Below are 11,973 nucleotides of genomic sequence, written 5' to 3'. Positions count from 1 at the left end.
ATGTGAACTGCTATACGGGTTGCCACACCATCATTAAAAATAGTAATGTTTAAGTCGTTATTTTCGTTAAAAAAATAATTTGACTCTTTTTTAAAATGTTGAGAGTCAATTTTAGCTCAATAAAAGAATAAGAGCCAAATTGACAAAATATATAAACTTCAAGGACCAAATTTGACATTATGCCTTAAATCTATCAACTATGAGTTTCATTGCATTTTTCTATTTAAGAACAATCCCTTATTTTAATTTTTAAAATGCATTAACAATAAAATTAAGAGTGAAATTAGAGGGATTGGCAAGGGTCTTGACACCCTTAAAATGAAAAAATTTTCATTCAAACTCTTTAAAATTTTTACTACAAAAATAGTAAAATTATATTTTTACTACTAAAAATATTCTGATTTAACCCCTAATGAAATATTATAATGAAAAATATAGAAATTAAAAAGAAAAGAAAAAGCTGGGGAGCTGGGATGCTTACTTTAATGGAAGTACAAAAACATACAAAACAAAGAAAAGAATTTTCTTTTGTAAAAGGAAATTAAAATAAAAAAATAAAAAGTGGTCTCACGTTCTAGGACATGCCGGCGCCAGGGAGACACACGCGGGACCATTTAATTGTTCCACGCGGCTGAATTTATATAGTTGTTGGATGCCTTGTGGTTTTAGCTAGAATCTGTTCACAGACCTTATTAATCTTATTTAATAATCACACGTCTAGAATCAGTAACTACCCAAAATATTTTTTTTATTTTAATTATTCGATCTAAGCTATGTTAGAATATATATGTCTAACTAGTTTCTAGTATTACAAGAATTGTATATGATTTTATGTCTTTAATATTTTAATTAATTTTTAAATATTATATTTTTAATTATAATAATTAGCATAAAATAATATCTTTTATTTTAATTATTAAATATAATTAAAATATATTAGTTTTCAATTCAAATATTATAATAGAATTTTTTCAAATAATAATTAAAGTATTTTAACTATTCAACATTCAATATAGTTTTTACTTTAAATAATTAATGTAAAGTAACATCATTCAAAATAATAATTAATTAACATAATTAATTTTAATATTAATTAAGTGATAATTAAGATGCTTAGAAGTCTATTCAAATAACAACTCTATTTTAAAATTAGCACAACTTTTTAATTAATAATTATTTTTACATGTATAATTATCTCAACTTCATTAAATTATGCCTTTTAAAAAGTAAATTTAATAATATGATAGAACATAAAGAGTGTTCTTGTCAATTCAAAAGTTTTTTCAAACTCGTAGTATATATATATATATATATATATATATATATATATATTATAGATTGTTGTAAGACTTGTTACTAATTATGTTCATCTCTTTCTATAATAACTACTATTTATAATAACATTTTATTATAATAGACAAGTTTTGTTGTAGAATCGATTTTTTTATTTTTATTTTTACTCTTTATAACAATTTCTCATCTATAACAGCAACAACCACACTATTTATAATAACTTTTCATTATAATAATCAAATTTGTTGGAGAATTTTTTTTTACCTTTTGTATTAACTTTTCATCTACAATAACAATAAGAAAGTATATAATAAACTTTTTACTAAATTAGTCATTTATGACCGTCACTTGTCTCAAATTTTAGTAAAATGAGTTATGTTCATAAGTAAAATAAAAATAATAAATTTTAGTTAAGATATTAATTCAATAGAATATTTAAATTTTATATAAAAATAGCGGATTTAACCTTCTTCTTTTTTTTGATAAAAGATCGACTGGATTTATATAAATAAATAAAATAACCAACATAAGGTTTGCTTATCACTGGGCCTAAAACTTAGCAAACATGCCCTAATACCTAAAATAAAATAATAGAAGAAAAAAGCCCAAAGCAGTAAAGAAGACAGGCCACTAGCTGATTTAAAAGAAAAGAAATAAAATAGGAAACTTAAACCCTAAAATATCTCCAGCCGACAGAAAACAGCTGTATCTCATAATTACTTATCTCTTTTCTCTGAATAGTCACAGCCATTAAACGCAAGTCTTTTCATATCTTCAAAAAAATCTTTAGACTTCTGCTATACATTTCCAAAGCCATATCCTCTCATATATCTGGACGCCTTTGCCTTATCCTCTCAAACTCATGGCGAACCTTCTCTGAAATGCCATTCTCCAGGTAATAGCTTGCACCTTCCTTCAAAGCCTCTCTTGCTATGATATGCGTAAGCGTATTTTCTGTTTTCGGGATAAAGCAAAAGTCTATTTCTTGAAAGAGTGATTTCGCTTCTTGAATATATTCGATAATCGCTCCTATAATCGATTTGTCCCTTTCTGTACTTTGGCATTTTTTGATGACTGGTTTTGAATCCCCAAATATTTCACATGTATTAATGCTTAAAAAGATCCCTAATCTCACTGCTTGTAATCCTGCATGCGCCTCCACCGTGAATGATGAGGCTACATTTGAGTGAAGAACCGATTTTGATACTAAAACTTCCCCTCGCATGTCTCGAACCACCAGCCTTGAGGTAGATCTAAAAGAGTTTTGGTCAAAAGCCGCATCAAAGTGGATGGTTACACGCGTCATTTGTTCATCCTGGTTGTGAAGTCTGCCTTCTTCACAGATACGTAGTTTGTCCTCTAACCCTTGCAATTCTAAATTATAACTTGTTATCTGTCTTGAAATATCTCTGCTATTTGTCATTTTATTTTCATAAAGTAACTGATTTCTATTTGACCAGATGAGCCAAAGCCCGAAACAGAATAAGTGATACTGCTCATTAGTTCCCTGATTAAAGACCCAATTAAGCCATTCCCATGCATTCTGAATATTAGTGTTTAACACCCAGTCCCTAAAACACAAAACTTATAGCTTACTTTGCAATTCAATCCTTATATCTATTTTAACTTGAATTTCATTCAATTAAACCCTTATTTCATTTTTTTTTATTCAACATGAACAATATTTAGAATTCTAATAACTTTCAAAATATTAATTTAATTTCATCAAAACTTTGTTCTAAAGCTTTTAAAACATTAAAATTAAGTAAAAAGGGCTAAATTAACTTACCTATTAAACTTTCAAACCTTCAAACCCTAATTCTCCTTTTTCTTTTCTTTCTTCTTTCTTTCTTTCCTTCCCCGCTTTTCGTTTGCCTATTCATTTCTTTTCTTTGTTCTTTACTTTATTTTCTTTCTTTTATTTGTTTTAGTTGCTAATAATATATTATAATAATTTATTTATTATTTATTTTTTACCATCCACTTGTCAAAGTTATACTATATAACTAAGTAAAGATCTTAGATTTTTTACTCCTTTGTCAGCTTTCATCTTCCCAAATAGGCTTAATTCCTATTTGGTCCTTATTATTTCCTACTAATTTATAATTAAACTTTTACTCCTTATTCAATTTAGTCATTTTACTAATTACTCTAAATTAAGCTAAATTCACCTAATTTAAACCTAATCAAACACATCGCTAAACTCATAAATATTTCTAGTAATTATTTCGAACTCGATTTACTAAGACGGAGGCCTGTTAATGTACTTTTCCGATACCCGTGAATTTTGGGTCATTACACGAAGACCTCTAGATAAGTTAAAAGTGAGGCCAGTATAATCATTTAAGACTACTGAGTAAGACACTGTATTGACACATTTCATCAGCAAACCCACCTAGTCGAAATCAAATCCCATTTTCTCTATTATTTCTTTCACAAAACTCCATTCGAACCTATCATATGCTTTGCTCATTTCTAGCTTTACTGCCATAAATCTTTTTTTCCCACTCTTTTGTGCTTTAGAGTATGAAGAAGCTCATAGGCCAGTAATACATTATTAAAAATTAGCCTTTCAAGTACAAAAGCACTTTTTGTTGAGTCAATACATTTAGTTATTACTATTCAGAGACGATTAGCAATAGCTTTAGTAATCAGTTTATATAGTACGTTACATAAGCTAATACGTCTAAATTGAGTAATGTTTGTAGGATTCACAATTTTCAAAATTAACACAATATTTGTCTTATTGATTGAGCTCAGATCCATACCTTCGTTTAGTATGTTAAGACAATACTTTGTAACTTCATCTCCAATAATTGACTAGCATTTTTGGTAAAATAGTGCCGAAAAACCATCCTTTCCTAGTGCCTTTGTAGGACCCATTTCTTTTAATGCCTCACGTATCTCCCCCTTTGTATAATTTGTATAATTTGCCTTCTTCCTGCCGAAAACAAATTTTAAAAATACGATCGTGCTATTTCTTCCATTTCTTCCAAAACTTCCGTTTCCATACCATCTTCAAGTTGCAATTTCTGAATGAGATTCCACCGTATTCTCTGTGTTGCTTGCTTGTGAAAAAAGGCAGTATTTTTATCACCTAATTTCAACCAATTAATGCGCGCCCTCTGTTCCCAATATCGTTTATCGTTTTCAATTTCTAAATTAAGTGCAAATTTTGTATCAATAAGCTCCTCCATATTGTCATCGCTTATTTCTTCTTCAAGCAATTTTGCCATCTTTAAATGTAAGATATCTTTCTTGATTTTTCTGCTATGTCGAATACCATTAGCCCAATTTTGCAGCCCCTTTCTAACACAATCCAATTTATGTAACAAGTCCACGGTTGAAGTGTCCCATAAATTTCGAACCGTCTCCAAGAAAGATTCTTCAAGAACCCACCATGCTTCAAATTTGAACTTCCTTTCGGCAGACTTCTTAATTTCACGTCTTGTGGTTATAAGTAGTGGACAATGATCTGAAAATGAATGAGGAAGATGACAAATTTGATATTCTGGAAATAGAGACACCCAAACATCATTAGCTACCCCTTTGTCTAAAAGTTCTTGGATATTAGTTTCTGGAAGATTACCTATTTCCAATGTGAACCAGTTCCCAGAAAAACCTAAATCGATTAAATTACAATCTTTCAGTACCTTTCGAAAATCTTTCATTCTTTCCTCCTCGCGAATTAGGCCATATTTTTTCTCAAACCCATACAGGATTTCGTTAAAACCTCCACATACCATCCATGGATTTTCTTCTGTTTGCCTTAGTTGTCTTAAAAGTCTCCACGTTGCCTCCCTCTCTTGATAATAAGGTGATCCATAAAACCTAGTAAATTGCCATTTATTGCATTCATCCATATCTTCTATTGTAACATCAATTTACCTTTGCAAAAAACTTTGGATTTGAACATTGATATCCCCTTTCCATGCCAAACACAACCCTCACCTAGAACCCCTTGAGTCGACGTCGATTCCATTGAGAAACCACAACTTCTGCGAACTCTTTCCATATGGCTTCTTCTAACTTTAGTCTCCATAAAGAAGACTATTTGAGGATTATATTACTTCAGCGAGTGCCGAAGTCTGCTAACTGTCCGCGGACTCCCCAATCCACGGACATTCTAACTTAGGATTTCATTGGTCTTGGCTGGTCTTCCTTTTGGCAGCCGCCGATGAATAATTAACTTCCATCACTTCTTTACTTCGTATCACCTTAGAATTTACCTCCTCACTTTCTGTTAAATCTTCTACTTCCCCTCCAGCTCTCTTTTTACCTTCCTCTCCAATTTGCACATTTTCTTCGAGATCATGTTCCATAGCAATGAGCAAATAAATCGGTTTGGAACTGTCACCTACTTGATAAGATTTATATAGACTCCTTTCCAAATTGAAACCTAATACAGGATCTATGTTATTCCTATTTTCTGTAGTGTTTCCAACAACCCCCAATGTATTCTCTCGTCTTTGACAGCCCACACGATTTCCTCCCCAATCTTCTTCCCCTTCCTTACGTAACCATACACTTTTCATAGCAAGAGCTTTTCGATATTGAGCACTTAAAGATAAATCCCATCCCATCTCAGCAATTTCCACTCCCAACGCCATTTTTGCTTCACAGAAAGAATAGCTGTGGCCTAATCTACCGCAATAAAAGCAAAAAAGTGATAAACTTTCATATTTGAAATGAACATATAAGCATTGTTGTAACAGCCTAATTTTCATTGGTGTCGGAACAGTGATTCGAGATCACTAAATCGGAAAAATGAGTAGGAAATATTATTAATTTAGTGAGTATAAGTTAAAAGTGAAGTTAGGAAAAATTTTGAAGTAGTGAATAGTGTACTAAAAATAAATATTAAAATAATTAGAATCGAAAATGAGGTACCGAGACCTTGAGAATTTTAAATCGAGCCATAAATATTTTTATAAATATTTATGGAGTGTTAATAAGTCAGTATTAAAGTTTCGTCAAGAAATTTTAAAGTTCTGATAGTTAATTGAACAAAAAGAACTAAATTGTATTAAATGCAAAATTGTGGGAAATGATTAAATAGCTTAAATGATAAAAGAAAGAGGGTTTAAAAGGAAAATAAACCCAAGGTATCTTTGGGCTGGATGGCAATGGCATGAAATCAGCAAGAAAATAAGGAGAATTAAGGGCAAAATTAGAAAATTGCAAAATTTACTTAATAAAGCTAGGACTAAAGTGGAATTATCTAGATTTCTCTTTATTTTTCTGCATTCTTATCAGAAAAAAACACCATGGAAGAGTTCCCTTAAGCTTGTTTTTCATATTTTTACTTCAAGTAAGTTCAATTCTTGATTATTTCTTGAATTTTTTGTGTTTTTGTGACTTTTACAACTAGGTCCACTTGTTAAATTCATTAGTTTTTGATTCTATGATAGAAATTGAAAGTTTCTATGAATATGTGCTGGAAGTATATGATGATTTGGCATGGAATTAGAGCTTTAAATTGTTTATATGCTGATTTTATTGAAAGAATTGAATAGAAAGTGAATGTTTGGGACCTAATTGTAAAAAAGTTTGAAGTTAGAGTTTTATGTAGAAATTCTGAATTTCAATAGTTATGAAATAACTTATAATGTCTAGGAAAAGTATTAATTGAGAAAATTATCTTAATTGAGGGGTTAATTGAGTAAGGACTGAATTGTATGAATTGTGAACTTTGGGGCAAAATGGAAATCAACATTTTGCACTAAAACTGTTTTGGACAGCAGCAGTAGTCTAACTTTGAAAAATCACCAAAAATTGTAGAAATGGAATTAGAGGATGGATAAAATATGAAATTAAAGCTTATTGAGTCTAGTTTGTTATAGAAGAAATTATGTAAGCAATGGAATTGTAAATAATGAGATATGATAAATTTTGTGAGACAATGTCAGAATGATTTCGGGTTCCCCTGTTCTGACTTTGTAAAATCATAAAAAATTGGATAAAAATAATCAGGGGCTTAAATTCATATTTTTATAATCATGAATGAGTCTATTTTCAATAGAAACAAACGGGAACATCATTCGAATCCTGTACAAGGAGATAATTAATTTTTAGTGAAGAAGGGTCGGAACTGTCAGACAGCAGAACAGGGGAGACTTCAATGAATAAACTGTATTAATTGGCCCAACCAAAAATTATAAAATTTTTATGGTAAGAAGATATGTGAGCCTAGTTTCAGGGAAAATTAGCGGATCTTAATTTGGAGTTCTGTAGCTTCAGATATAAATAATTTAGTGACTATGACACGGGTGGATAGCTTGAATATTCACATAAGTAATTAGTGAAAATTGTGGATAAGGTTACTTACAAGTGTGTTATTTATACCAAGGATGTGGATGGAGAGGAGGAGGAGAAAAAAATATATGAATGACTCGTGTATAAATTGATCACATGCCCGATTATAATCGATAAGTGTTGGATTAGAAATGATATAATGTTTTATTTGGAATATTTATTATGAAATTATGATTATCGTTATAATACAAAAATTGAACTTGTGAGTTTATATGGCTAAATTTTGGTGTTTATTTGTTAGTTTTATGAATTCCATGACGTGTTATTTCATATGTATTGATGATAAAATCGTGAATAATGTAAAAGTATGGAAATTGAATAAATGATCAAATTGAGCATTTCAATTCAGTGACAAGATTAATTGAAGGAAAAGACCATGGTTGGACCATGGCAACAAGTGATAAGTGATAGCTTCGGCTACACTTATCTGATCAAAGACAAGTGAAAGTGATAAGTGATAGCTTCGGCTACACTTATCTGATCAAGGACAAATGACAAGTGAAAAGTGGTAGCTTCGGCTACCTGATCAGTGAAAAGTGGTAGCTTCGCTGCACCGGTCGATGAAAAGTGGTAGCTCGGTTGCACGATCGGTGAAAATGGTAGCTCGGCCACCGATCGATGAATAGTGGTAGCTTCAGCTACAAGTGACAAGTGATTTCCGTATAGGACCATATTTGGGATATGACATCGGTGTGATATATGCTACTGTATAAGACCATATCTGGGATATGGCATCAGTGAGATATGTGATTCGTGTACGACCATAGCTGGGCTATGGCATCGATATGTGATATGTGATTACATGTAAGACCATAGTTGGGCTATGGCATCGATAAATGAATATGTGGAAGACCATAGCTGGGCTATGGCATCATTATGTGAAGGTGTAAGACCATAGTTGAACTATGGCATCGAGAAAATGAAGTACTCAATTCCGTAAGACGTTCACTAATTTGACAAAGTTTGGTAAGTGTTACATAGAATTATGTGATACAGGAAGTACGAGTTGATAAGATATGAGTATAGAACTTGGTTGATAAATGAATTCATTTGTGATTATATAATTGTTCATCTTGAATGTCTTGTCCATATGTATTGATAATTCAAACGTATTAATGAATAAAGTTCGACATGGAATAAATTGAATACTGAGACAAATAATTATGAAATTGAACTCGGAATTCATGAAAATGACGGTTATTGATATATGGAGACATGAGACATTGGTATATGAATATGGAAAATGTTTGATAAATGTGTTTATTAATAATTATGGAATTATATACCTCATGTGTACTATTTGCATAAAAATGATATTTCAAATACTTTGGTTATTTAAGCTTAAATATGAAACAAGATGAAATCAAGATAAGTTGTTATAAAATATATTTAGATTACAGAGATATGGCTGATATATGTTGTATGATTACATAACGTGAAATTGTGTATATATATGAGAAATTTAATGAGAAATAAACCCATACACGTTTCTTGTTATTTATATGAAGTGTACGACTGACAAGAGTGATGAAGTTATAAAAAAAAAGTTACACGGGTTGAAAACACGGGCGTGTGACTCTCCAAAGTGTGAAAATTTTCTAAGTGTTGCAAAAGTTTCATATGTTTACGGTTTGGTCCCGAACCACCCTGAATGTATGTTTTGGGCCCCATAGGCCCATATAAGGGACGTTAAACATATGTATGAAAGTTTTTAATTTAGAAGAAATTTTATGGATGTTTTTTACATGATTGATCATATTAAGTTTGGTAATGCCTTGTACCCTATTCTAGGCTCGAAATATGGGTAGGGGGTGTTATAATTGTCCATTAAACATAAGCTGCTTCTTTCTTTTCAGAGGACGCCGAATGTCAACTTGGACTCTTATACGCATATAATTACAATTCTCTTTCCCCAAATTAGAACCATCATACTCCATAAAAACCCCTATAAATTTTCCAATTTGTGATGCCAGATTCTCAGAATAGAAACCAATAAGGATATTATGAATTTGAACCCAAAAGGGGGAATAAATTAGAGGGGCTTTTAGGGGGTCTTCCCCCCACTACAACTTATATAATAACAATAAATGGTTATTGAATGTCCAAGGAGAACCCTTCAACACCCTTTCCATATCCATAACATGAAAAAACTGAAACAAATACCTTTTTTCTCCTAAATCTCAAATTTGAACACCCCTTACCGGATGCCACAGATTAACCATGGTACTTTTCACTATTGGAAAATGAATGATACTGGCCGTTAAAAAGTACCCCACTAACGTAGAGACTCCATTACCCTTTCTGCAGTTTGTTCCACTTGTATCTACAAGATTTCATCTTCTTCTTCATTAATTGTTAATCCAGCGAATTCTAACTCCATAATTTCCAACCAATTATGAGTGAATATCACAATTTACTAACAAAAGAACCAAAGGGTAAACCACGCCGTTCAACTTGAACAAAGACTAAAAGAATAAAACCTAAATTCTACCAGAGAGAGCAGACAGAGACGTGCTAGGGTAGCAGACCTCTATTAACCCTATTAAAAAAAATAGCGGATTCAACCTTAGTTGGGTTGAATTGCTAATCTAAATTAATATTGTAAAAAAGTAATAGAATTAAAGTTAAACAAAATAAAGATGGAGATTGTAAATTTAAGTAAAACAATGATGTTGAATAAAACCAAATGCCATTTTAATGTGCTTGCTTCTTTACTTTATTTCTTTTAGGTGCACTTAGAACAACCGATTAGATGGAGATAACCTACTCGATTATATTACTTTGTACTGAAATACAATTATTTTATAATTGTTTTATATTGTTTTCTTCATAATTCCAGTTACTTATTAAATTTATGAATTCAATTGATTTGAATAAAATTTTTATTAAAAGTAAAACTCAGCTAGTTGAATATTTTTATAAATTGTTATCATTTTAAAATTTTTGATGAGTTGATGGAAATATTTTTAGAATTTATAAATACAAATACAATATAATTGCACATATATTTTTGAACAATTATAAAGTATAATAAAATTAGTACAAAGCAAAAAAGTATGAATAATTAAAGTATAATCGAAAAAACTCCTTCATAACAACTGTATACAATAAGATTGAAGATAAATACATAGTAAAATTTGAATCTAACTATTTAAAAATTAGGGCTAAGTCGAAAAAAATTTAGAGGAGGTCGAAATTAAATTATCTATATCTTTATAAACTTTAAAAGATTAAATCAAATTTTATCATTTTTAAGAGGGCCAAAGTATAATTTTATATTTACTAATTTAAAATTTTTAAAATTTAAAAGCCAAAATGATAAAATTTCCATTTTTGAGGGGCCAAGGCCCACCTAAATCCACCTCTGTTAAAAACATAGATCTCAACCTTTGTCAACAATGTTAACACCTTGTAAGTTATTTAACAATGAAAGAAGACTTAAATCATTTATTGTATTTATAATACAGTGTGGTCTAATTAGAGGTGTTCATGGGCCAGGTTAGGGCCGGGCTCAACTAAAAAATCATGCCCATTTATTGGGTTCGGGCCGGGCTGGGCCTAAAATATTGCCCAAGCCCGACCCAGATAAAAATACTAAAACCCGGGCTCGGCCCGGCCCGGCCCTCCCGTATTAATTTTTATATTATTTTTAAATATATATAGTACATCAAAATACTAAAAACATCAAAATAAATATTTCCCAATAAATTGAAAATAAATTTTAAAAATATGTAGACTTAAATAACACTAAGACAGATGCAACTTAACAATCAAATGCCTCTAAAATAATAAAAAAATTAACAAATGCCTTTAAAATAATAACAAAATTAATAATAAAATAAGTTTTATACAATATTCAAACAATAATAACAAAATAGTAGCAACATAATAGTAAAATGGTAGCAAAATAGAGAGAAAACAACAAGAAAATAACATTCAAAAATAAAAAAATGCAGATTTTTTTGTCCTTTAGTGAATTCGGGCCGGGTTCTGGTTAAAAATACCTTACTCGAGGCCCAGCCCATTTTTTAAACGGGCCTTATTTTTTTGTCCAAGCCCATTTTTCGGGCCTATATTTTTGCCCAAACCCTCCCACATTTCGGGCGGGCCTTTGGGTCGAGCCGGGTAACCCGACCCATGAACACCTCTAGGTCCAATAGAGGAAGTACAATACTATCCTTATGATTTTTTAGTTGTATATTTTCTAAAATATAATTATGTATTAGATTATGATACAATTATAATGTGGGTGAAAAAATATTTAAATAATGTATTTATAAATATTTGTAAAAAATACAATGAAGTTTTGGCTGAAATGGTAAAGTTGAGACTTTAAGTATCATAGTATTCTAGATTCAAATCCCA

The 11,973-nt window shown here is 30.7% G+C and overlaps 1 protein-coding gene across 1 annotated transcript; it reads right to left on the bottom strand.

Annotated features, from left to right (window-relative positions):
* Positions 1-4,250: 4,250 nt before the first annotated feature.
* LOC108468293 (uncharacterized) lies at positions 4,251-5,156 on the bottom strand. The gene has a single exon (XM_017769183.1). It carries the CDS (start codon positions 5,154-5,156, stop codon positions 4,251-4,253), a length of 906 nt encoding a protein of 301 aa, XP_017624672.1.
* Positions 5,157-11,973: the final 6,817 nt, after the last annotated feature.

Source organism: Gossypium arboreum, chromosome 8 (genome assembly GCF_025698485.1).
Source record: "Gossypium arboreum isolate Shixiya-1 chromosome 8, ASM2569848v2, whole genome shotgun sequence".
NCBI lineage: Eukaryota > Viridiplantae > Streptophyta > Magnoliopsida > Malvales > Malvaceae > Gossypium > Gossypium arboreum.
The sequence above is the reverse complement of the archived record's forward strand: the minus strand, read 5'-3'. Positions and strand labels throughout refer to the sequence as shown.